This window comes from Pygocentrus nattereri, chromosome 21, assembly GCF_015220715.1.
Source record: "Pygocentrus nattereri isolate fPygNat1 chromosome 21, fPygNat1.pri, whole genome shotgun sequence".
NCBI lineage: Eukaryota > Metazoa > Chordata > Actinopteri > Characiformes > Serrasalmidae > Pygocentrus > Pygocentrus nattereri.
In genome coordinates, this window is record NC_051231.1 from 17,163,207 (window position 1) to 17,188,703 (window position 25,497).

General features: G+C 38.0%; 2 protein-coding genes across 6 annotated transcripts; both read right to left on the reverse strand.

Moving 5' to 3' along the window:
• Positions 1 to 1,112: 1,112 nt before the first annotated feature.
• On the reverse strand, positions 1,113 to 25,008 carry cpne1 (copine I). Of its 5 annotated transcripts, none has more exons than XM_017692852.2 (17): positions 24,877 to 24,926; positions 23,089 to 23,172; positions 12,897 to 13,028; positions 12,113 to 12,292; positions 11,799 to 11,873; positions 10,448 to 10,519; positions 9,912 to 9,995; positions 9,722 to 9,811; positions 8,931 to 9,029; positions 8,737 to 8,823; positions 6,135 to 6,194; positions 5,535 to 5,668; positions 5,120 to 5,174; positions 4,971 to 5,022; positions 4,490 to 4,623; positions 3,751 to 3,987; positions 1,113 to 3,137 (listed from the first exon to the last, which is right to left on the reverse strand). In XM_017692852.2, exons 3-17 carry the CDS (start codon positions 13,026 to 13,028, stop codon positions 3,024 to 3,026), a joined length of 1,605 nt encoding a protein of 534 aa, XP_017548341.1. In that variant the 5' UTR covers positions 23,089 to 23,172; positions 24,877 to 24,926; the 3' UTR covers positions 1,113 to 3,023. The 5 variants fall into 5 exon arrangements, with proteins under 5 accessions (XP_017548341.1, XP_017548342.1, XP_017548339.1 ...); XM_017692853.2 differs by lacking the exons at positions 23,089 to 23,172; positions 24,877 to 24,926 and adding exons at positions 13,133 to 13,186; positions 13,627 to 13,661; XM_017692850.2 differs by lacking the exon at positions 23,089 to 23,172 and having other exon boundaries at positions 24,877 to 25,008.
• Positions 17,909 to 24,935, reverse strand: rbm12 (RNA binding motif protein 12). The gene is made up of 3 exons (XM_017692849.2): positions 24,877 to 24,935; positions 23,089 to 23,172; positions 17,909 to 21,695 (listed from the first exon to the last, which is right to left on the reverse strand). Exon 3 carries the CDS (start codon positions 21,671 to 21,673, stop codon positions 18,950 to 18,952), a length of 2,724 nt encoding a protein of 907 aa, XP_017548338.1. The 5' UTR covers positions 21,674 to 21,695; positions 23,089 to 23,172; positions 24,877 to 24,935; the 3' UTR covers positions 17,909 to 18,949.
• Positions 25,009 to 25,497: the final 489 nt, after the last annotated feature.

Genomic DNA, 25,497 nt, shown 5'->3' on the forward strand with positions numbered 1-25,497 from the left:
ATATATGCACGGGATGTATTTTAATAACAAAAACAAAAGTCTGAATATTTGTCTCCCCTTACAGTAATAGTGTTTTTGCTAGGAGCAACACCATATGACGTTACAATAAACATAGAATAATAAACTAGAATTTAAAAATACTCATTTTAATTAAAATGCTTTAATTCTTTAAACATATAGTTAAAGTAGTCTTAATTTCTCTGTGCACTCCATGAATTTATTAAATTCCAACTGCAGCACACTTGATTGAACTTAATGAAGTATTGATTAGTTGTAGCAGGTATTGGATAGTAACTGTGAATACCAGGCTACTTTTTCTCTAAATACACTATATTTCACATACTTGGATTAATGATGTTTTTTGGCCAAAAACCTCTGCTCCTTAAGATGGGTTGTCATTTCATATTCCAACAGGACAACGCACCCGGCAAAGCACACGGCCAAGAAAACCAGTGTTGCAGTGGCCTAGTCAGTCTCCTGACCTTAACCCAATTGAAAACTTGTGGAAGGAGCTTAATATCAAAGTCCAGAAGAGAATTCCCAAAGAACCTAGACGAATTGGAGAAGATCTACGTGGAGGAGAGGGCCAAGATTACTCCAGAGATGTGTGCCAGCCTGATCAGGTCTTATAAAAAGATGATTCATAGCTGTAATTGTAATTACAAACAAGGGTTATTCCACAAAATACTGTATTAATCCTAGGGGTTGAATAGTAATTGATCCTAATTTCTATGTTTAAAATGTATTACAATGTAATTACGCAACTTATATTTTTTGTAATATTTAGGCATCTGTTAATAAATGCTTCTCTTCAACATTCGAAGGCCAACTTATTTGCAACTTGTTGAATTCGCAAAATCTGTAGGGGGTTGAATACTACTTGGAGGCACTGTATATATACACATATCCTTGACTTCAGAAGAAGCATTGGATAAGGAAGTGTGTACAAGCTTTCAGACATGCATTGTGTATAATGGACAGGCAGATAGATACTTCCCATTCTGATACATGTACCAGTTTTTGAGGCCATGTATGTAACATAACGCAATGCAGGTTATGTAAAATTGAGAAGCGTAAAAGAGGCAACAAAAAGAGTCAACATCCAACACGGATGAAATTAAATTTTTTACTTGTAAAAATAAAGGGCACTTTACAAAGTGGTATGTAAAAGATGAACAACAAAACAGAAGAAGCAAATGCTGACAATATTTGGAAATTGATTATTAACAACCTTATTCATCTGATTTCCAGTAGAGATACTAGAAATATTTTCATTGTCACTTTGCAATGGTCCCATAAGGCATTATGTAGTAATGGTAAATTCGATGATATTGTATTTAGGCTTTCTGACTGAGGGTAGTTTATCTCCAAGACATAAGGTGCAAACAGCTGCATATTTGGCAAAAGTCAATGTTTTACTAAATGTCTACTATCGTACTGTTAATAGTATTCGGTTCTCGTTGAACTTTCAATAAAAAGTGCAATATGGGCAAGTGGTTGGTCGGTAGAACAGGAAACCTAATAAAACATCCAGCAATTTCACAAAAAAAAAAAAAAGTAATGGCTCTAGTCAACTCGGAGATTAATTATGCTCCCATCAGTACACCTACATGCTACTCTTTAATTACACATTATATTATTATAATATAATTATAGTCTTTCACTGCAGAGAATTGTTTGCAATATCAGGTTTTCCAGTTTAAAGCGGCTATTGTTATGATGTAACCTCAAATGCTTTATTATGAGGCATTTCATGATCTTAAGTTAGACTCCTCAGAAAACTACCCACTACTATATCAGTCTTAGGCAACAGTTTGTTTAGCTATACATATTATGTCAGGATGTTCTCTCCCTGATGCTATAAATGAACTAGAAAAAATTAGTTTAACATCAGTATCTATCATTTATTTTCATTCCCAATTTCTTAAAATTAGACTTGCTTTCATTTTGTTTCACTGTGAATGAGATGCTTTCTCACTTAACAAATATTTGTGCACTGCACAGAACAAAACACAGTGCACGAGTTGTCAGAACAGCAACAGCATTCAACATGAAAAACAGGAAAACCTGCTCCAATTCATTAATTCCAGTATCTGGTAACTGCTGGGTCAAACAAAATTACTTGTTTGATTTCAAGTACAGATTTGCTTTGTAATCTATCAGCATCGTTCATTGAATAGTGCAAAAATGTTACTGTTAAACAGAAGGCTGTAACAGCTTTCCACAAAATAAAAAGGCCAAAATCCAACCCCAATTAAAACACAATTAAGGGATGAGGTGATTTAACATTCTAACACTGCATAGACAGGTGGCTCGGAAGCTCTACGGATGTGTAACAGGCTGATGCAAAGTCATTCATATGTTTGCTGAATTCAGGTTAAGAACTGCACATTCTCAAAGGCATTATAGGTTTTTGAGCTTTTAATTGAATAAGGAAGGTTTAATGATTTGGAGTGCATTTAGTCCCTTATCTTAATTAAGCCACAAATGATAGTTAATGGTACATAAACCCATGTGTGAACAATGTCTTATCTTAAAGGTGTCAAACACTGCAAAGCTAATTTAGTGAGAGATGTGGAATACTCGTAAAAATCTAAATCATCACAATGTTTCCCTCTTCTGCATTCAGCCTATCAACAGCCACACAAGGAGAATGCCCAGTGGTATAAAATGAATTATAGTTCTGTCAGTCCACTGGAAATGTACTGCATTCACTGTTTCAAATGTATTACATTCACTGTCATTTGTAGCCCAATCTTGCCAATATTAATAATAATTTTGTTATACATCTCAAAATCAATCATTGAATAATAAAATTTGAGTGACACTCAAACTTTTGAATTATAATGCTTCTGAGAAAGCAGTGAACTGTAAAAATAAGATATGATCTCTAAAAGATAAAGTTACTATAGCATGCATAATTGGCAAGATCTGAACATCATAATACAAAACCAGTCTTCATGTATATTCTTCCCTGTTAAAAGCCCTCTAGTGGCCATTCCCACTTCTGCAGACATCTGCCTCTACTTCCTGGGAGCAGGAGGATTAACTGGGCTGAGATTTCTCATCTTGAAGTATGACACCAGTTGATTGGGCACCTCAGCTAGGACTGTCTGAGCCAGAGATTCTCTAGTAGCCTAAGGAGGGAGTCAAAATTACAGAAAGAGAGAGATGTAAAATGAGAGATCAAACAAACAAAGAGAAAAATTTATGGTGTTTGTCAAATCAAGTGCCAAAAAAAAAAAAAATAAATTAAAAAAAAATAGATACATTAGGAAATGTAAGACAATAACCATAGTTACTGCTTTACTGAGATGCAACACCTAATATTACAGTTTTAAAAAGTAATAATTCCAATAACTGTGTTGTATTTGCATTATTTAAAAAAAAGGGACAGAATCACTGCTACAGTCTCTCTACAAGGCACGAATCAGGACACTTCTACATGGTTATAATCTAAACGGTAAACAGTCACGTCTGTTTATAATTTCTGATTGTTTTGAAATGTATTTGATTTTTGGTGTTATAAAGAAATACTACAGCTTCAAGAGAGTCTATCAAATACAGATAATTTCCATGTGTGCTAAGCACTTAAAATATTTTCAATTTATTTTAACAACAAAACACTTTAATATCATTATTTCTGATACTTGTAATATACTTTGAACATATTTTAGCTGCTGATATAATGAACATTGGCACATCCTTAATTATAAGTTTATTGTCTTTGAATGAAAGGGAGACACATACATTGGCGAAGTCTTTGAAAGGTACGAACTGAACGATGTCTCTGGCCACTGGCTCTCCAGTTGGAGATTTAAGCACACCGTTATCACCGTCCAGAACCTCCATGGCCTTGAAGTCAGCTTCTCCGACACCCACTATGATAATGGACATGGGCAGCTTGGAGCTGTTCACTATGGCTTGCTTTGTCTGGTCCAGATCAGTGATCTCTCCATCAGTTATGATCAACAGCACAAAGTATTGCTGAGGTAGGGAAAGCCGAAAAGAAAAAAGACAGAAAAGAAGACATGGGATTAATTAAATAATATTGTTTGAAAGTAATTTATATATGTGCTGTGGGTCAGCTTTACTAGCAAGACATTGCCAAAAAAAAAAAAAAAAGACCTGAACCCCAATTTAGAAACTTATGGTATTAAAGAAACAGTTTCAAAGTCATGCAATTGTCTGCATACTTGCAAAAGTAGTGAATAAGTTAAATGTCCAACATTTGCTTCTTTAGTTTTGCACTATGCAATTTCTTTGAATTCTTTATAGAAAACAATGTTAGAAACCACTAAAGCAAGGCTACCTTAGATTATGAATGCAATCGATGCAATACTTCCACTGCTTGTTGTAGTTTTACTGCAAAATCATTTTCGTGCAGTGAATGTCTCTCTGATAGACTACATTTGGGCTAAGGTTTGACTTTTTTCACCAAAAATCTTAAAATGTCTGTATACTGCTCTGTGCTGTGTTACAGACTCACCGCTGCGTTTTGCTGTTGAGCAGCTGTGGCAGCGATGCGGGCTACATGGTTGATGATAGGGGAGAAGTTAGTGGGGCCATAAAGTCGGACTTGTGGCAGAGCCATGCGATATGCCTGCACAATTCCATCTATTCCTGCATGAACACACAACAGATGGAAGTAGTTAATACAGTTTCATTTATCAGTGTATTACCCTAAACTACCTGCATATTTGAACAAAAAACAAATGTATATGATCATATAAGCAGCTTATATTATCTCTCATGTAAGTATATATGAAAATTAAGTTACATATGAAAATACTCAAAATAGGATTAGTGTAAAGCTGTCCATGTTATGGACACTATATACACTTTTACTCATAATATAAAATAAAGGTATTCAATTAAAAATGTATTCAATTTAAAAATTATTTGTTTAAAAAGTGCATACTCAAACAGCAAGAAGATGGATGAAAAGTCCATCCCTAATACAAACCAACCTTGGCAATAGGGGCTGCTGGGGTTGAAGTTCAGAGAAAACTCATGCGACACCTGTGGGACAAGATAAACTGTATTTTTAGAAGCTCAAATTACATGACAATTTGTGAAAATTAAAATAATAAACAAGCCTTGAAATTAAGAAACAAACCTTGAAATCTGGAGGCACTTGAGCACCAAATCCAAAAGCAGGAAATAGTTTGTCCCTATTTATAAAAAAAAAAGAAAGAAAGAAAAAAAAAAGTACATTAAAAGAACCATACTGCCACCTAGCAACACCTAGTGGCAAGTGTTTAAAAAAAATAGTTTCCGTCCTTACCAACTTAAGAGGAGAAGGCAACAAAAATATAACAATACTCTTAGACAACGCTTAATTAAATAATTAAAGCTCTTGGTCAATGTAACAAGATTTTACTCCATTTAATTTTAGACTGTTTCTACTGGTCCATTTATTGTAAATCTTAAATGCAAAGGTCAGCTACTAAGAAAAAAAAATGTTTTTCATATGACAGTGAAGATATAAATGCGTTTATTTACATCTGATATATCTAAAGCCCTGCACTTACGTGTCATAGTCCTGAATCACCTGGCCCACAGACCAGATGGCAGTAAGGTACTGGTTCACGCCATTGGGACTTAGGTAGTGCAAAGATTCAGGAGAGCGAGGATCTCCATTAGAGCCAGTGAAATCTATTCCCACCTACAAATATCACAATTCACATATTTGATCTTGATTAGGGCCAGTGAAATGTATACCCATCTCCAATCACAATTCACATATTGACTTGTTTGACATTATGGTGGGCACAAATCCAGACATATTACTCCTCCCCTGCATGTTTACATTCTTTGAGACTTTGAGAGTCTCTGCTGTTAAATTTATGTAAATGGTACATTTGAGAACTGACAACCACACTGCACAGCTGAACCATATCAGTCAGTAAAGCACTGTTACTAAACTAAACTGTTTGATTTTTGACCGTAGAAAGTTCAAAATAGCTGATAATGGCTATTTTTGGCTCAATGTACATTTTCAAACTGGTCAGACCCAAACAACACACAAGCATGACAATTCTAAAATGCATTCGATTTGGGTAACATGTTTACTACATACATTTTTGGCCTAGTTCAAGTATTAGCATATTAGCCTCTACATTTCACCTTACCGTGAAATTGATTTGGCAACCTCCCATCACATAATCCAGGAATGTGTACTGGGCTTCAATCTGCAATCAAATGTAAAGGGTAAACACACATGAACTACAAAGAAGGGTAAAAGCTAGAGAAGACGCACACACAAAAAAAGGAAAGCAAATTTAACACAAAATTAGGGGACACAGTTTGCCAAACTTTATTTTGTGACAACTGTTTATGACAGTGGTGATGATCACTGTCTCTGCTTCAACTGAAAGCTCCAGTTATCCTGTGTCACTTTTAAAGAGGTAGCTCATCAAAAAAGATGGAGGGTAAAACCGAACCAGATAGCCAATGCAGGTTGTACAGGGCGGTTTTGCTTACATCTGAGATTAAAAATGTCTCAGCCAGAAAATAAATATTAATTCACATTAATGCGCTTATATACCATCTTAGAAATTGTCAGAGGCTTGATTAAAAATCTTGAGAACCCTTCACCATCGCAACTTGGTGAATAATTTACTTTAACATAGAAATATGATGCTGTGTCACTTTGATGGTTGTGGAGTTCAGGGCATTCACTAACATTACTACATGTTCACAAGAGCGAAGTAGAAAGAATTAAGCCTATGTGGACTTCAACTGCAAAATTAAGGGCATTAAGTGCTAGTTCTTTAGTCTGTCTATTTAGGAACGTGTGAACTGGAGTTTAACATAAAGATCCGCTCCTTCTTAGCTTTTCAAAACTAATCACGTGCAGATTCCTTACAGTTCACACACAGATTTTCTGTGGAATGCGCTCCATGATCTGAACACAGCTGCCTTGTCAGTGAACGTGTACATATCACAGATGTGCTTTCAAATGCATTATTTCCTGCAGGTTGAGCAGCACAGACCTACAACCAGAACCCGTACTCTGTGGCAAAGTCATATAAAGATAAAGTTAAAGATCAGATATTAGCGTTGATGGACAAGCAACCTAATGGTAATCATAAAAATGACAATTGTTGTTTTGGGAAAAGAACTGTGTGAGATCAAGGAAAGACTAATTTACCATTAAACAATATGTAAATGTGTTGGGAACGTAGAGTTCATGGTTCAGAAGTGTGCTGAGAGTGAGAGAGAGAGACAGCTGATAAGAAGCTGTTATCTCTGCTACATATTGTGCTGTTAAGCTCTTCACCTTCTACTTATTTTTCTTTACATTAAGTTTAGCTTGCGTTCGTGGGATCAGTGCTGATATACTTTTTACTTCAAGTTACTTTACACTCTCTTGAATTCCTGGTCACCGATGGCTGTGGCATTAAACTCACGATCTATTGACAGGGCTAAAGTTTATTGCATCACTCGGGAACCTGGTACTATGATTTATATACCTCTACTCCACATTAGGGCTGCAACAAATGACTAATTTGATATTCGAATAATCTACTGACTAACTTATGTAGCTATTAGCTTTTAAATTTAGCTTGAGATTAGCTTTTTATGTATTCACTATCAATGAAGACAAAAAAGATGAATATCATTCAAGATTTGTTCACTGTTATGAACTTTCCTGCTAAAACAAAAGATAAAAAAATTTAATTCCGATATACTTTTACTGTCAAATTTTATAACTAAAGATGTGTAAAAAAAATGCAGCAATAAAATAACAACTAAATCAGTGAGGAAAGTCACTGTCTCTGCAAGTTCTTGTGAGAGTCTCGCTCTCCTCTGAGAGCAGGGAAGAAGAAGCGGATGGGAAAGTGTCAAAAGTTTGTGGCAAACTTCCCTGAGATGAGATGTTAAAATTGAACAATTCCATGTAAATGCTTCATTTCAATGTTAATCCTTTATCCAGCTACCTAAACTGTTCGTGAATGGTGGCAAGCATTCGTTGAAAACAGGAAACTGTTTACAGTCGCTCCCCCATGTTCACTGAATTTAAATACACCAGTGGTCTCGACGCTAAGATGACGATGCAGAGTTTAAAACTAAGCGTCGTTTGGAAAGTGAACAGGGTCGCTGTGAATAATAGTTACTTCTCTGTTCCAACTCCATTAACGATTCAAGAGAATCCGCACATCAGAACAGAAAATGTTACAGCTCATAACATTACGTAGGACGGCTTAGAGCATTAACATTAGCTAACTAGCTCACTAGCACAACTATCACTGCATCCCAAACCACACACTGCTGTACTTTACATACTACACCAATGAATACACTTCTAATGGTATGTGTACTATTTTTACACACTATTTAATGAGCTAGTATGCGGTTTGGGATGATGCGCATCTTACCAAGCTGAATCTTCCTCACCCAGTGAGCTGACGAGTTTCCTCTTCAGATGCTCTTGTCCTATCTGAGCTCAGCTTTATAAATAGAACAACCAACAACCTTTTTTCTGAGTTTAACTCCATGCTTTTCAGGATTTTGTTTTTGAGGCTGCCATCATACTGTTGTTAACTCTCCAGTAAGCGGTAATGTGGAAACGTCCCTAGTGAGCGCAAGAAAGATGCGTAATGATGTCTAATAAATTAGTTGCCAACTAATTTGGTTGTCGATTTTAGTCATCTAAGTCGAAAAATTGTTGCATCCCTACTCCACATATGAGAAAAACTGACCAAATACACACATTGCAGATATACATACCTTGCAATATTTAATGCGGACCACACCAGAATTCTTATAGCTCTTTTTCTTCTTCTGCTTCTCTGGATGAATACACTCAAACTCCACCTAAAACAGTAACAAAATGTTTAGCTTTTAATTACACTAAGGAAAGAACAGCACATGAGGGTCAGGAGGGGTAAAATAAAGCAAGCTGCTAGTAAAGACAGCCTCACCGCAGAACCACTGTCTGCTTTCAGAAGCTCGGACACATTAGTTTGGAAAACGCCAATCAGATCATGTGAGCCATCATTATCATAGTCAGAGCAGTGGACCTAAAGGGACAAAGTTAGAGAGAAGTTTAGAAGAACATAAAGAGGCTGATTCCTCCTCACCCCCTGGTCCTTTGCCTGCAACAGACTGGCTGCGGAGCAAGTGAACTCTCCTATTAAGTCAGAGCTGGTGTCCTCATCCTTATCATAACAAGCCACCTAACAATAAGACACATAGCATCTAACTGAGGTTAACACAGTCAAAACCATTCTGTTTAAGTAAAATAAATGTTGTATGTAACAAATTGCATAAATGTTCCATGTAACACAAACTGTAAATTGCATGTGTAAAACTTCAACAGTATATTTAAGATCTGGCTGCTACTATTATCACTTCTACTACTAATACTAGTACAAAAAAGAATAGTAATAATAATAGTAATAATGCATTATCATTATTATTGGTGTACTTTAACCTATAAAGTTATACGGATACTATTCACTTCAATATAAATCACATATAAAGTAAGCAAGTAAGCCTAGCTCTTTTGAATGCTTTATGTACATATTTATTCCAATTTTCTTTTTCCAAATACAGCTGTACTGCAGTATTTAAACCAATTAAAAGTCTATTGATACAAAAGATTTCTAAAAGCATCCGCTTAAAAACAATCAAGGTAAACAATCAATAATAATAAACAAAATGCATAATAATTTCCCTGTATAGCACACAGGTTTCCTGGGGGTCGCCTTACCTTGATTGGTTTGTTTAAGTCACCACTACAGAATGTATGCAGAGAAACAGTCAACTTTTTCCAGGATGGATTCAAATTATTCTTAATGACCTAAATGACACAGAAAAAAGCTTAGGTGGCAATACGCTAAAATGCAACATAAACAATGTTGACAATAAGAAGAAATTAATGAAAAATTAAATATATACACCTCTGTCCTGTGGACTAGCAGCCATTTGCCATCGTCATCTTGCTTGAAGAACTCAAGGAAAGGATCAGATTTACCAAACAAGTCCTACCAAAGAGGGAAAGAGTTTATTCTTTGAGCTACAATAGCCACTTTTACATGCAGCTTAATGATCTGTTAGTAATCCGGCTAATAGCTCAATCAGAACAGATCATGTTCATGTAAACACCTCAATCGGAACAGTGTATTCCTATTGAGGCCATTCGGAATACATTTTCTATCCGATTGAACAAGGTGGGTAAACCTCTAAATAATCTGTTAAATAGAAGAATAATAGCCATGTAAACGCCTGTATCCAATTACATTCCAATCAGAACATGCAAATATGTTCTGCGCATGTGCGTCACGTCATAGTGAAAGGTTTATAACATTCAACATGGCAGGAGCAGAAACTGGTCTGCAGAGAAGACGAAGTTTATGCTCTGATCTTTAAAAGGCAAAAATCTTTGCATGTAAACACAGCCATTGATGTTTAATACATGATATTAGCATCAGTCTACCTTCTTGTCCAGGTTTCTGGCTTCCACCTCCAGCACAATGGCTCTGTTATCCTTCACTTCCTCTGCCACAATCTGTGCAACAACAACAAAAACAAAAAAAAAAAAAAAAAAAAAAAAACACAATACTTAAAATGTATACAATACATACAGGTGCTTTTACTATTGACTGATATATGGGAAAAATTAATTATGACTACTATCAGTTTATATTGGAATTGCAGCCGATAATGACTAAAAACCCGTCATGACATTTTTTTTCTTGTGCATGCACTGGTGCTGCGTTGCTTATCAGATAGGATTGGGCTAAATACCAGCTCTTTATAGGCTTCAAATACTCGCTGATTTTACTAAACAAGTACTCAAATCCTCGCTCTCAGTATCACCCTTAAAAAGCTGTTAAAACAAGCGCCAACTGTGACGCGAGTGAAGCGTAAACTCTATGTAGATCCAGTCAAATTACACGCACAGTTTCTACACCATCCTGAAATATCATTAAAATAACAATTTACTTTTTTTGTCAGTGTGGTAGTTATAGAAGAACTCCCATGCTGAATGGAGGCTGCTCTAAACCAGCTGTAGAACTGTAGTTAGAAACGAAAGGGAGTTCCCCCTAGCTTCTAGTTCGTTTCTAGTTACTCCGGTTATGTGACTAAGTCAGGCATCATAGGCAGCATGGATACATGGCTACTCTAATAAGGATCACTATACTTACACATTTGAGATTATTCATTCAATTCAAATGGTGCCTTGTTGTGCTTTTACATTTTTAACTCCACCTCACTTGAAGAGTGGACTGTAGTGTAAACTTGTTTTAAAAAACGAAAAATTAAAATTATCAGTCACTGCTATAGATAACACGTAAATTAACGGTTATCATTATCGGCACAGAAATTCCATAACAATAAAATATATTACACATCTTTACTAATGAAGTTGCTCACAATAAACACAGCACACAAGACTCAAACGAGAAGATGAGAAAACTACAACAGATGCTGAACGATGGTGAACACCTATTAGGCAAGGCGATGCAATTCAATATATTTGCCTTTAGACTGGCATCTACAGGCAAATACCAGTCCTCTTGACTGGAAGAATTTGTAAATAAAATTCAGCAGCTTCATCGGGCTCTTCTTTAGAGAGGAACCTTAACTGTCCCACTGATAAGGATGCCACACTAAAACATGCAAATGCCACAAGTGAATTACCATAGTGTGCTTAAGAACTGCGAGACCTGAAAAAAAAAGTCATCACAAAAGTAGCAAAAACTTAGCTGCTCATCATTCTAGTAAAAGTATCACATTATTATTAAAGAATATTACATAAGCATAACAAGCATTTCAACACATACCGTTATAGTGCCTTTGCCAGCTGGTTTGCCTATCTTAAGTTGAAGGGGGTTAGTAATCTTCTTACTTGACACAATCTATGACAGACAGAAGTAGAAATAAGGACAACTCAGGTGATACAACCCATCCAACCATTTTAACCGCAAGAACAAGCAATATTCTTGGTGCTGTGGACACCACAAAAAATTTGTATGCATACAGGTGAATGTGTATACACTCTATGTATACCTTAAGTGCCAACTGCATTAAAAATAAATAAATAAATAAATAAATAAATAAACACACACAAGGACTTTTTATGAGGTACTGTTCATACCTGGCCAAGGGTGCACTCATAACCTCCCAAATAGTCATCATCTTTTAAGTCTACAGACTTGTTGTCAATGTCGTAGACACCCAGCTTCAGCTTCTGCACTTTCTCAAAATAATAGTCAATACATAGCCTCTTAGAGAACTCTGGATCCTGGCAGTTCTTCACTTTCTCTGTGCGGTCCACCTGCAGGAAACCAAAATAAGAATAAAAATAAGAAATAAATAGTTAAATGAAAATAATAATTAATCAAAGCAAAAATGAGCCAAACTTTGATGATTAATCTTTGGCAGTTTACAACTGAAACATATCAACCAGTACAGCACTACTTAAATAAAAAACAACAAACAAACAAAAAAAAAAAAACAAATAAACTATTCGAGCCTTCAATTTTATCCATTAGTTTTGTCCAAATTCCTTAATCTGTATTAATCTGATTGGTCGGCAAGAATTTCACATTGGTCATGGCCATAAATCTCCTATCTTCCTTGGCAAGTTCAGAGACAGCAGTTTCTAGCCCTAAGCAGTATGGTCAAAACTTTGTAATATTGCACAGACTAGCCACAACAGCATCAACACTGCGTAGACCCTGTTTAGCAGGTTTAGAAGAATAACGAAAATTACAGCTACTGTTTGCACTGCTGTGTACTGTGTGTGTAACAAATGTTTAATATTTAACTATACAGTGATTCCCTTTGTCTAGAATTAGTGTTTATATTCCATTTTTCCACTATAACTGCTGTGCGTTAAAAATAAAGAAAGTTAAACCTGCTCAGACTTGGTTTCTTACCTCCGTCCACTTGTCATCGCCCACACTCTGCAGAAGGACGCACAGGGGATCCGACTTAGAGCCCACATCTTTATCCAGGAGATTTTTACAGGATATGGAAAGCTCGATCTTGGTCACACACTGGTTCGCCATCTGAGAAAAAAATAGGAGAAAAAAAAGTCTAATTTTAGCGTGAGCTCGACATACAAATTAAACAAGGAAGAGACAACTTTATTAGCAAATTAGCTTTGAGTTACTTTAATTAGCCTCAACTGGGGAGGAAGAATCTTTAAGCAGAGAGCGACTCGAAGCTGAAATTTAAACGGGAAGAGAAACCCATCAGTACAAAAACGCCATGAGTGAAAGCAATGAAACTTTATAGTTTGTATACGCCCATATCTTACAGCCCACGTTACCACACCCTTCGAACTCAGCATTATAAAATTCAACTGCCAACGTTACACCAAACTGTGAAGATGAAAAACCATGATTTATAAAAGCCATTCGTCTACTAATGAATGATTTTATGAGCCGCTACTAACGGCGCAATATCCGCTCTATACAGCTGTTTACAGAGGGAAGGCAAGCTAAGAGCACGAAGCTAACAGACCTGTCTTTATTTGCCAATCGAAACACGAACATAAGAACATTTCCGTTACTGTTATTGTTCCATAATCGCGAACTGTTAAACACAAGCCCCCAAAAAACTGTAATACAGCACAAATGAACAATTAAACAAGTTTAACCCCACCTGGACAGCTTACAGCAGCAAGAACTCCTTCAGAAAAACAGAAAGACTTCTGAGCCTAAACTCAAACGGTAAAACCAGGAGGCGTGGCCAAGGACGACGAGTAACGCCATTAGTCAGAGAGGGCGAACACGAAGCTGCTTATTGGACAATGCGCCTGTCAATCACACCAGTACGTAGGCAGCGTAAGGTTCAGCGTACAGCAATAATGCGGTGTGGCCACATTCCATACGACACGATTTTTCACAGCCACACAGATTAAATGAAGATTAATGCAGATCGAAATTAAATGATTAAAAAGCTCCTTTGCTCCAAATATCACCCAACTGACACAGAACGTAAAACCCACAACACAGGAAATGTGAGCTGAACATGACAGCGTGTAAGCAATGCTCTCTACTGCAGCGGTGTGCAAACGTGTTTTGGCTTGAAAGAGATTTTGCGCTGAAGGCGTTGTAGCTCGTCTACATGCCAACTCAAAATGGTTCAAATTAGGACAGATCAGTCACAAATAGGTCTGCGAACAAGGCACGTACATTCAGCAGGAAGTCCAAACTAAACCACCACCAGGCACTTGGACATAGTAGAGCCTCTAGCAAGTTCAAAACATGTACACATTTACAACAATTCAATTCACAGCAAATAAATGAAATCCAAGCCACGCCCTCCCCAATGATCTGCAGGCACTTCTCTATATTCTCTGTATAGAACCGCGCCCTACTTTAGCTCTGCAATTAAAAAAGAACCTCCCTCTAATCACACAATCATGACAACTCTGGTACCTACAGGCATTGTAGGAAACCATAAAACGGCAACCAAAGAAAATACACTACCACTCAAAAGTTTGGAATCACTGTTTTCAGGAATCAGGAATGTAGTGGAAATTCATGAGAGAGAGCTACAGCTCCTCAACTATATATTTCAGTTTACTGCACCTGTCAAATAATTAGCAGAGAATAGATTTTTAGACGTGTATGATGTAGATGAACTACTGATGATTCTGTAACTGACTATGAAGACATTCAAGACTAATGAAATTAACATCCAGAATGCCTCATATTTAAAATGCAAAGATCAATGCTTGATGCAGATTAGTTATCCATATGCTATAATTATGCATTTACAGTAATCATTTAACTTCTTAGTATCCCAAAAATACAACCTTAACATCTGGTGTCTAGATGTAGTACTTGAAGAGCTCATGTCTAAAATGCTGCCCATCAATTTGTAATCAATTTGCATGTTTTCTGAAAAGAATTACAGCTGACATAATGGAAACACATTTTCTAATAAAAGCAATATTAACCATAATATACCATTGATATTTCCTTTATGTGTGAAGCACACTCAATCAAAAGTGATTCCAAACGTGTTTTGCATGGTTAGTACTAAGAGACATTGGCCCCCAAACCCTCAATTATAGCATACGAGCACCATTAGCACAAACAAAGCATCAAAGCATTTTACTCAAGAGTGTAAAAACTTTTGAACCTTCAGCTTCACTGGTTACACACCCAAGCCTACATACTCTTACAGGGTAGAGGACTGTACAGCTGTGGAGCACCAAATTTGAAAAAGCTTTGACAACATCTTAGGCAACTAGTAATACCTTCTCCATTTAAGAGCTGCATTAGACAACAGCATGGTACTGGGGCAGCCACAGAAGTGCACATATTGTTTAAAAAAAATAAATAAATAAAGCCCAGCCACAAATAAGTCTGTGAGGATGCACCAATATGGATACTCTGGGGTGATAATGCTAATATGGGGTGATAATATTCGATATATTTTCTACCTGATGATGCTGATAAAAATATTTACAAAATGTAGAAAGTGGAACTATCTGCCTGTATTCACTTTATGGAGAAATAAAGCATATATTTCTATTTCAGTATTTCAAGTACAGTAAAATAAATAAAATCCAAAACGCTTTAGCACAGCAATCCAGCATTGCTCAAATCAAAATGTCAAGCAGTGCTCTAAACGCAAGAACCAAATAAATGACAGCGCTGAGAATGAAAACAACAGATGCTAGCATTGTTCTTAAAACCAAACATTTAAAAACATTGCTAGTAGCAAGAGTTTCACAAAATGAGGCATTTGGAAATGAATATTAACAAAACACAGCACATCAAATCACAGTTTTATTTACTGGCGTTTTGCTGAGCTTATCATTACTCAAAACTGCATCAGCAACTTTAGCATCAGTGCAGTTCCCTGCTAGAAAAAAACAGCATAGACCAGCATGTTGCATTTTGGATACTAGTATGCTAGCAGCAATGGTAATTAATTAATGCTAATCACCACCAAAACCAGCATATGTATGTTTTGGCCATTCTGGTTAGCCAGCTCAACAGGCCAAGAACGAGTATAAACCAGCATAAACCAGTTTAGACCAGCATGGAATTCTTTTTTTTTTCCTTTTCTTTTTTCAGCAGGGTAAATGAAAGACAGCTGTTGTAAAGCTTTCTACTTGGCCTTAAAATTCTGAAATGCTGCCAAACTTATCAATGAGAAACAATGCAGTCAACAGGATCTTAAATGCAATTCAGGTCTGGAATCACAATGCCAAACCCACAATTATTGCACCATCTGGTCCGGATTACAGTGCCAGACTACACAGTGCCACCGGTAATCTCTATGGATCTGGGTACCAGCCAATACATGGATATGGATATGGATGAAGGTAGCTGCTACTATTAAGAAAGTCAAAGAACGGCTGAGTAAATAAGTTTCATTAAGGTCCACCGGCAATGATTTGGCTGACAATAACAGCTCTCTCATAAAACCTATGTGTGCAACTTTTTGAATTTACTTGCAGGTCAACACAGGATCTGAGACATAAAAGGGGCTGAAAAGCAGATTTCAGGTCAACGACCCCAAAACTTACCTTGAAACATCAATATTTTAAAAGGAATCAAGCAGCTCTTAGTCACAAAGTGGTCAAAAGGCAAAGAATAAACCAGATCAACAAAGCTGGAAGGTCATATCTATAACAATCCACCTCTCCATCTTGGTTTCTAAATTGGTATGCACACACTACCTTTTAGGATTAAGGCATCCATGTTTGTGTCTGTGTCAGACAGTAAGCAAGACAAGAAGTGAATCTAGATAATGCTCAAGAGATGCTTTATGAAGAGAAGCATTTTCATAACAGAATACAAGTATACCATTTTGTCTAGAAACGGGCAACATATGGACAAATTTTTTTGATCCATTGGAACGGACACCATGCCAAATTTCAAAAAGGGCTCAAAAAGAGTACAGACGTTTCAGACTCATGATCTCTTGACAATCAGGCAATAACGCTAAGCAGCATACAATGTAACATGCAGCAAATCATTGTTTAGCTACTTTTACTACTGACATTACCCACAATATTCTCACAACAGACCGTCATGACAACTCTCTCATCATAGTCCATCCCTAGCAGAAAACAAAGTGATAGTTTTGGTTTGGTACAACATTAAACATTCATCCGAATCTGTAACAGACATTTACATCAGTTTTCAAATAAGATTAATGTTCTCTAAACAAGGAACCATAACCCTGCTGACCTATTGCTGCTACAATATGATCAAATCATGTTCCAATATCAAGGACGAGGCTCAAAACACAAAATCTCAAAACACAAAAATCAACAGCATTTAACCCACATCATTCACCAGCCAAACAAAATTTCTTTGCTCAACATATTCAACCAAAAACACAAATTTTCTACTGACACAAAGTATTTTGAAACGTATACAATGCATTTGCCATAAGTGTGACGGGCCTTGATGGGATCATATCCTTGGCAAGAAATACTACCTCAGAAAAGAGAAAATCTCTGTCCAAGTTAACCTTTCACAAGAACCGCTCAGTTCCTAAATCTGGGTTCCGATCCAGTTCTTGTAAAGTTGCTTTATGTCAACCTTGATTGTAAAAAGCACTATACAAACTTTATTGAACAAGTCATTTCAAAGGGCACAATGACCTGTTTGCTGTGGAATACGAAACCTTGCCTTCACATAGCTGATTGCACTCTACCAACTGAAAAGTACAGTAAAAGTAACCAGAAAACAAATAAGCAAATGCTAACAACCAACACCAGAACTGCCGACACTGACCTCCAGTATTTAAGCTAAATTTGCTAGCATTGTGTCTGAGGCTGAGCTGCACAGGGCCAAACATATGGCACCGATAAATTTGTGTGAAAGGAAAAACTAAGATGCTAAAATATTTAACAGCTGCTTTGCCAAAAGATGATAATTTCTTCGTTAACCATGTGAAACATGAAATCCAGCAGAGGAAAAACAAACTTTATTCATTCATTTGTTGACTGAAAGAGAGAAATGAAGACAGGATAAAATACAATACCTTGCAGATTCATCATTTCAGGAATGTCATTTTATTGACAAATAGTTGAGCTGGAAAAAAAATATGTACAACAACAAATAGCAAATAAACAGAACACCAAAATAAAGTGAAATGTTTAGAGCTGACATCTTAAGAAAAATAAAAGGGGAAAAAAAGCAACTACGCTACTGCATATCATAGCAAAAACATCAAAGCAGACATTGTGAAAAAAGCACAATAAAGAGAAGAATGAAAAGCTTTCATATACAAAACGTTACGCTGCCGCATTTACTGCTAATCCATTTACAGTGGGTGGGGGTGCTGACGCATTGGTTTAACTTCTTGTCTCTCACAGGTAAGCTTCATCCCATACACTTTAGAATGGCAGTGGAACATACATTGACAGAACACTGACATGCACTTATATAGCCAATGAAGAAAAACTGAGCAGTAAGAAAATATTTGGACGTGTGGGCACACACACCATGCACGGCAGCACTGGGTGTATACCCCATCTGAGAAAGCAGAGAATACACATAAAGAAGTGCAAAATCTTCAATAAACTTGACTTGCGTACAGAATATTAACAGAAAGAGTAACTAATAATGATCAGACATGGTTGCCAGTAAAGACGCTCCAGCATAGCAATCAGCTTACACTTGCGCACACACATAGCAATTGTGTTCTTAGCAAAAGTATTCTTATGTTTTTAAATACAATGTACAACACTTCAACTCTCACATGATTGAACTTCAGTTTCAAGCACCTTGAAGCTTGTGAGAGAAAAACAAAAAAAATACTAACCACCTCTTAAAAACAACAGAATCATGCATTTATAGTCAATGTAGCATTCTTCCTAACCAAACTACTTTTACTGATAAGCCTAGCTAGCATGTTGTATCAAAGAGAGAAAATAAGATCTACCGTTACCCTACTCTCTGTAAATAAAATCATGTATGTCTGTTTCAAAAAAAGAGAAACAGATTTTTCACCCCATAGTGATCTTTACTTTCCTCGCACCAATTGGCCTATCATTCAGGTCCATTACAGCAGCCATTGCTTCATCATGTGAATCAAATGCAACCATTGCTTCCCCTGTGGGCAGTCCTTTCTCACTGAATTGCAAGCATACCGAGCCAGGCAACACTTTGTATCCATAAAAGAAATCTAATATTTCATCAACCGTGACTGTAAAAGGCATATTTTGGATTTTGACAATGGTTGGCCTGGGAGTACCTGGACCACCACTTGATGATCCCCTGAGATTTTCAGAGGATGGCCCAAAAGCAGGTTGAGACCCTCCTGAACGCCCCTGGCTCCCACCACGGTTCTGACTTGTACTCTTCCTTGATGATCCATTATCGAAAGGTGACATGCCACGCAGGCTCTCTGGTGCACCAACAAAGCCAGGAGGTGCACTGCTTCCACTAGGCCGGAATACAGGGGGCTCTAACACAGGCCCTGGTAAATGTCCTCCAACCATAGGTGGAGGAACAGGAAGCGCAACATCGCCCAAAGTGGTGCCCAATGGCGGCAGAGGTGGTGGACCTGCCAGTCCGTTACCTGGAGCAGCAAATGGATTGACAAAAGGAGGGCCATTACCAAGGCTCCCTACAGCATTTCGAAGAAAACTGAACTCCTCCCCAGTCATTCCAGGAAAAGCATGTGGAGCTTGGGCTTGGATCTGGGCTTGTGCTTGTGCTTGCGCCTGGGCCTGGGCCTGGGCTTGTGCTTGGGCCTGGGCCTGGGCTTGGGCATGTGCATGAGCAAGGGAATTTGCTTGTGCTTTCTGTCCTCTTTTGGTCTGTGGGGGAGGGTTTCTCTCAACCTCTTTCATCTGATCAAACGTGACCAAGTGGACGAAGGCATCCCTGCCATTTAGCTTTTGCCTGTGTAATCGCTCAGCTTTTAGGGCATCCTCTTCAGATTTAAACTGCACCACAGCTTGGCCAAGGCCATTACCATTGCCGTCAACTAGTACTTTGAGGCTGTCCTCAAACAACTGAATGCCATCTAGAAACAGTCGAACGTCTTTCTTTGATACGTTATAGGGGATGTTTGTAATGTGAGCACAAGTTCTGGCACCCCTTCCTCCCTCAGATGAGCCACCTTTCTGATCACCCTGAGATCCCTGCAACCTTTTGCGGATTGTATCTATCTTTTCAAACATGTTTTTCTTTGAGATGGGATGCACCTGTATGAATCGACTACCCATGTACTGCATATGGCACCCAAGGGCAGCTTTGTAGTCCATTTCATTTCGGAACTCTACAAAACCCTCTCCAGTCGCCCTGCCATTAGGTCCATATGCAATATAAATACTGTCTTCAACAATGTCTAAGTTTTTGAAAAACTCAAATATCTGTTTGTTTTCTGCTTCATATGGAAGCCCTTTTAAATACACACAGAATTCCTGTTTGTGAGGTGAACGGGACCTAGCACGTTCTCGACCTGAAGGGGAACTTGAACTGGCACTCCCACGATGATGATGATGATGATGATGATGCCGATTATGTTCAGAGTCATTACCCAGTTTATCGTGTCCTATGCTTGATCCTTGACTATCTCTCCACTGCCTCTCTGTAGCAGGAGATATTTCTACATACCTTTGGCCTATCATTCCACTGTTTCGTTTGAGAGACTCAAAGGAATCCTGGGGTGTAAAAAACTTTACCAAAGCCCTGCCATTGCTTCTGCCCAGGTTGTCTCTGAGTATTCTAACAGAGTCAACCCCTAATCCATGGAAAAAGTCTCTAATTTCAATTTCAGATGCACTGAAAGGAAGGCCTTGAAGCTGTACATACAACTCATCTGGGTTGCCCACTGCTGACTTTAAATGAGCCTGGAGACTGAGGGGATTTAGAGGGTTCAGTGGGTTCAGGAACATTGGATTTGGGTTTCCGAGAGACAGTGGTGGACCTGAAGCAGCAAGACCACCGGTCACAGGGCCAACTGGAGGAGGAACACCTGGATTAAAAGGAGGAATAGCAGAGAGGTGTGGCATGTGTGTCATGGGAGGGACTGGAGGCACTGAGGTGAGAGGGTTAACAGCTGGTACTGGGGGTAAAGTGGACACTGGTGGTGGAACTGGCATGGGTGGCATGGGTGGTAAGGTTGGCATAGTGGGCAAGGGAGGTATGGGAGGAGGTACAGAACTTAAAGAGGACATGGCAGTAGTCATAGTGGACCCCACACTAAGACTTGGGCTGCTGAAATTATTGAAGTTGGCAGGCATGTTGCCCATGGTTGTAGAGGCAAAAGCTGGGGCATTTTTGTTGTTCACAGGCTCGTTTGTTGAAACAGCTGTGGTGGCTGTGGTCGAAGCGGTATTACTAAAACCCTGTGCAGTGGTTGGCAAGCTACCCCTTCCACTTCCCCCAGTAGACGTAGGTGGCCCTGATCTGTTGCCATTTCCTGCAGACCCTTCTGCACTACCAGTTTCAAAACGCCTACGGCTTAACTCAATCATGTTCTGCATCTCTGTTTTGCTGCTGAGCAACAGCGAGACCTTGGAACCTTTGATCGACCCCCCTGTTCGCATCATTCCAAGTCTTGCATCTTCATCAGTGGCAAACACGATAAATGCTTCACCATGTTCACCCCCTACAATATGCACACCACCATCCGGGATGGTCAGTCCGGAGAAGAAATGGCGAATGTCCATGGTGCCCGCCACAATGGGGAGACCCTGCAAACGGATGACCACAGCCATGCTGAGGTGCTATAACACACACCTGTAGATGAAAGAAGGCAACGACCGTCAGGCTATGGCAAGAGAATGGTTAACAGGAAAAAGTCAAACAGAAGCAAGACTCCACAACAAAGCATTAGAATGAGAAGGATGAGTGTGATTGTACACAAAGAATCTGAGCATTCACAAAAAGACAACAGCAAAACAAATGCACTTGTCTCTTGATGAGCAAAGCCATTCACAAACAATCTTCAGTGTCAGAACTTACATAATTACATAAAATGACTTGTTTCAGAAACCAAAACACAATAATCCTTCCACACATAGCTTTTATAAACAATAATGCTGGAAATAATGTAGTATTTTCAATATTTGAATGCATACTTCACTTTTTTCTTCCTTGCAAGACACATTTAAATTTTGAAACTCACCTGAAAGCCACATGACAAACTTCAACCCGTAACACCCCCCTTTAAAATAATTTACTGAAACCAGCTGAATAGCAACTATCTAAACAAACATCTACAAACCAGAAGATATAGCCTCGCTTTATTTATAAAAAAAAACAAACAAACAAACAAACAAAAAAAACACACTACTGCATATTTTTAAGTTTTAAACAAAATTAACAAGGCATTTATTTTGGTCCGGCAAGGCAACATACCACAACACAACAAAATGGGTGCACAAAACATGTCTGAACCAGCATATCAAATTCAATGATACAGTGAGTTAAACTTTATGCAAAGAAATCTGGTTCACACAATGCACTCAAACAGAATTGCTAGAATATCACTACCTACAAACTTCAATGAAAGTGCCCATATTTATATCCAACTGTTATTCCCCCAAAAATCAACTTCCAACCCCAAGCCCAATTTCATCCTTGCTGCATATTTAATGAAAGGAATAACATTTAACATGAACACAGTCTTATTTAGCACACCTTAATTTCAAATGATTGTCACAGAGTGCTTTTGTAAGACCGACATATTACAAACACAGGGGGCCTTTACATGTGTTGCCATGATAAACCAATGCAAATGCCCCATTGCTATATTAATGTAATACATTTTTAAGCCCAATTGATTTTCAGCATAAACACAAGCCCAATCTCGCTGCTCATAATTACACTGCCCTAATTACCAATATGATACAGCTAGAAGTGAATTTTTATAAGGCTTCCAAATGCTTCTATAATACCCAATTCGGTCAAAATGTTATATTGCAGTGTGAACAAAATGCAATATCATGATCACCACACTGTTTTGGCAATACTGTGTTCAAATGAATAATAAATCTGTCAATTGTAGCATTGAACAGATGTTTGGCAAACTTAAAAAAGCTCACCCAGTAAACCCTGTACTGAAGTGTAAGAAAACAGGCAGTTTAGACTTAGAGATTAATCCTAAACTAAAGGCTACGCAAATGCTTACCTGTGCAATTAGTGGCGCTTCGTTACTAGTTGTGGACGAAACCCAAGCCAATCTTGACGGCAAGCATTTAAAATCAACTCTCGACTGTAATAAAAGAATAAATGGAAGCAAAAACATCAATGCAAACAGCAAAGAAACCAGGAACGCCCAGTATGCATCTTGTACTATACCAGTCAGCACCAGCACTTTCCAGCTTTTAGAACAATGTGGTCAGATTCAGCAATCATTTGGATCACCAATCATTTCACACCAGATATTAAGATAGCTGCAAAAGCCAACGCCTATTTTGAAACTGGTAAAAGCATGCATATGATGTATTTCATACTGAACCCAGCATAATCAGTCATGTATGACAACAAATCAAACAATCTAACATTTTTTCCTATGATACATGTAGCAAAAAACAATAGTTGGGATGAAACAATCAAGGAGTTATTTCACAAACATCAATGTGCGGTCTCAATTTCTTAGATATACCCAAATAAATATTATAAGAGAAGTATAATCAGAATGCTCATTGGTACATCTTTACAGCAGAACTGGGCACATAGCTGAATAAGGTACAACACACAAGTACTCAAAATAAACCTACTTGGCCTAAACAAGCTGCTAAAAAGCGATAATATTCGTAGAAAGATTTCTTTATATTATGAGTTATTATTAATCTTTTAGGCTTCCCCTAGGCAATCCCAGTTGCAAACCATATGCTTTACTAAAGGTGTACAGGATACAGCAACCAACAAGACCAGATCACTCATCTCACCAAATCTGAAATACAATAACTCCAAAAAAAAAAAAAAAAAAAAGAACAGCACGTGATCACCATATAAATCTACACCAAAAAAATTGCCAGTTATGATTCTATTACTTACATATGGTAGGAATTAGTGCAGCAAAAAGAACAGTCGTTTAAATTTTTAATTTTCCCAGAACCAAGGCTTTGGACCATCTCTCAGCAAAACAGACTTTTATTCTATACTTGTTTAAAAGTGACCATCAGAAAACAGTTCCAACCAAAACAAAACACCAAAAACAAACCTTCTGGCTTAACTAATGGCTTAGTCTGTGACGGGCATACTATGCAAGTCACAGAGTAGATTACTATACACAGCACTAGTTAATAGCAAAATATTTATCCACCAAGCAACACATATGAAAAATGTAAATCTGCAGACCATTTTTTTACAAACACAAACCCTGTGGCCAGAGAATGAAGCCAGACCGAATTAGACACTACCAGAGGCGAGTGCAGCGTGATTGTATGCGAGAAACAACTGAGGCGTCCAGAACAATAAAAGAGACAGAAAAAGAGCAGAACAGTCAGAGGATGAGAAGGGGGCAAAACAAACAGACATAAAACAAAATTCAACCCAACAGCATTGTCAAACTGGGCGCACAGAACCGCTTGCAATAAGCAAAACTTCGTGAAATAAACCTGAGGGTGAAGCGGCCATTCAGATTCAGCCTACAGTTAACGCTACCAAATGGCGTGACAAAATGGCGCAGAGTGGCATCAATGCATCTCAGCAAGGGCTAAATCGAACTAACCACGATGCAAACACTGCCACAGATATGCGCTTAACACAAAGCAACGGAGTAAATGCGTATCTCCCGAACCTGAGAATCGCCAGTGGACTTATTTTAAAAACGAAATGTCCTCATCTTTAGCCTTCCTCTCTCTAACAGCAGACATGTTCAGATTCATTTCAGTCCCCAAATGGCGTTACATGACCAACTAACGTTACAGTTTAAAAACTCGGTGATCTGCTTCACTCTGCGTGTCCTTACCGATTGTATCTGCCTTAACAGATCTTTGTTTTTTGGTTTTGTTTTACTAGCAAGCGTCGGGGCGTTCTGAGTCTCCTCTGTTTCGTCTTTCTTTTCCCACCGCCAGCAGTAACTATCATTTCTGTGACAAGACCGAAGCAGCAATGGCGCCTCAGAAAAACACAGTACAGCCCAGTGGGAGTGAACTACGCCCCCTGCCGGCTCTCACAATAAAAACATCAGCGCTAAACTTACAGCTTTTTGATCGGCCGTACGGTTTTCGTACAATCGTTAAATTACGATTAGTAACGAATAAGTTGTGCGCCCAACTCTTTTAAAAATGATTAAATCCTGAATGCTCTGTTCCAAACGACTGTCTGTTAGACAGACAATGCCCTATGGAAGGAAATATTTCATGCCCTAAATATTGCAGTATATTGGGGATTGGGAGTCATTTGAGATTCCGCCATCCTGGACATACTATAGTGTTAGAGCTCCAGGCGCCCGCTAACGGCTCCTTTAGAAACGATTTAATCATTTCCTTTTAGCTTGATATGAAAAGCGCTACACACTCACCTGCACTCAGGCTAATCCAGTACAGACTCAGCTGTTACTGCACACCTCCTGATAACCTGATTTAGG

Coding starts and splice junctions, on each gene's coding strand:
- rbm12 (XM_017692849.2), bottom strand. CDS start 21,673: ATGGCTGTGGTCATCCGTTTGCAGGGTCTCCCCATTGTGGCGGGCACC.
- cpne1 (XM_017692850.2), bottom strand. CDS start 13,028: ATGGCGAACCAGTGTGTGACCAAGATCGAGCTTTCCATATCCTGTAAA. Junction 8,824..8,930: donor AAGCAGACAGTGGTTCTGCG/GTGAGGCTGTCT, acceptor TTACTGTTTTAG/GTGGAGTTTGAGTGTATTCA. Junction 3,138..3,750: donor CTTTCAAAGACTTCGCCAAT/GTATGTGTCTCC, acceptor CTCCCTCCTTAG/GCTACTAGAGAATCTCTGGC.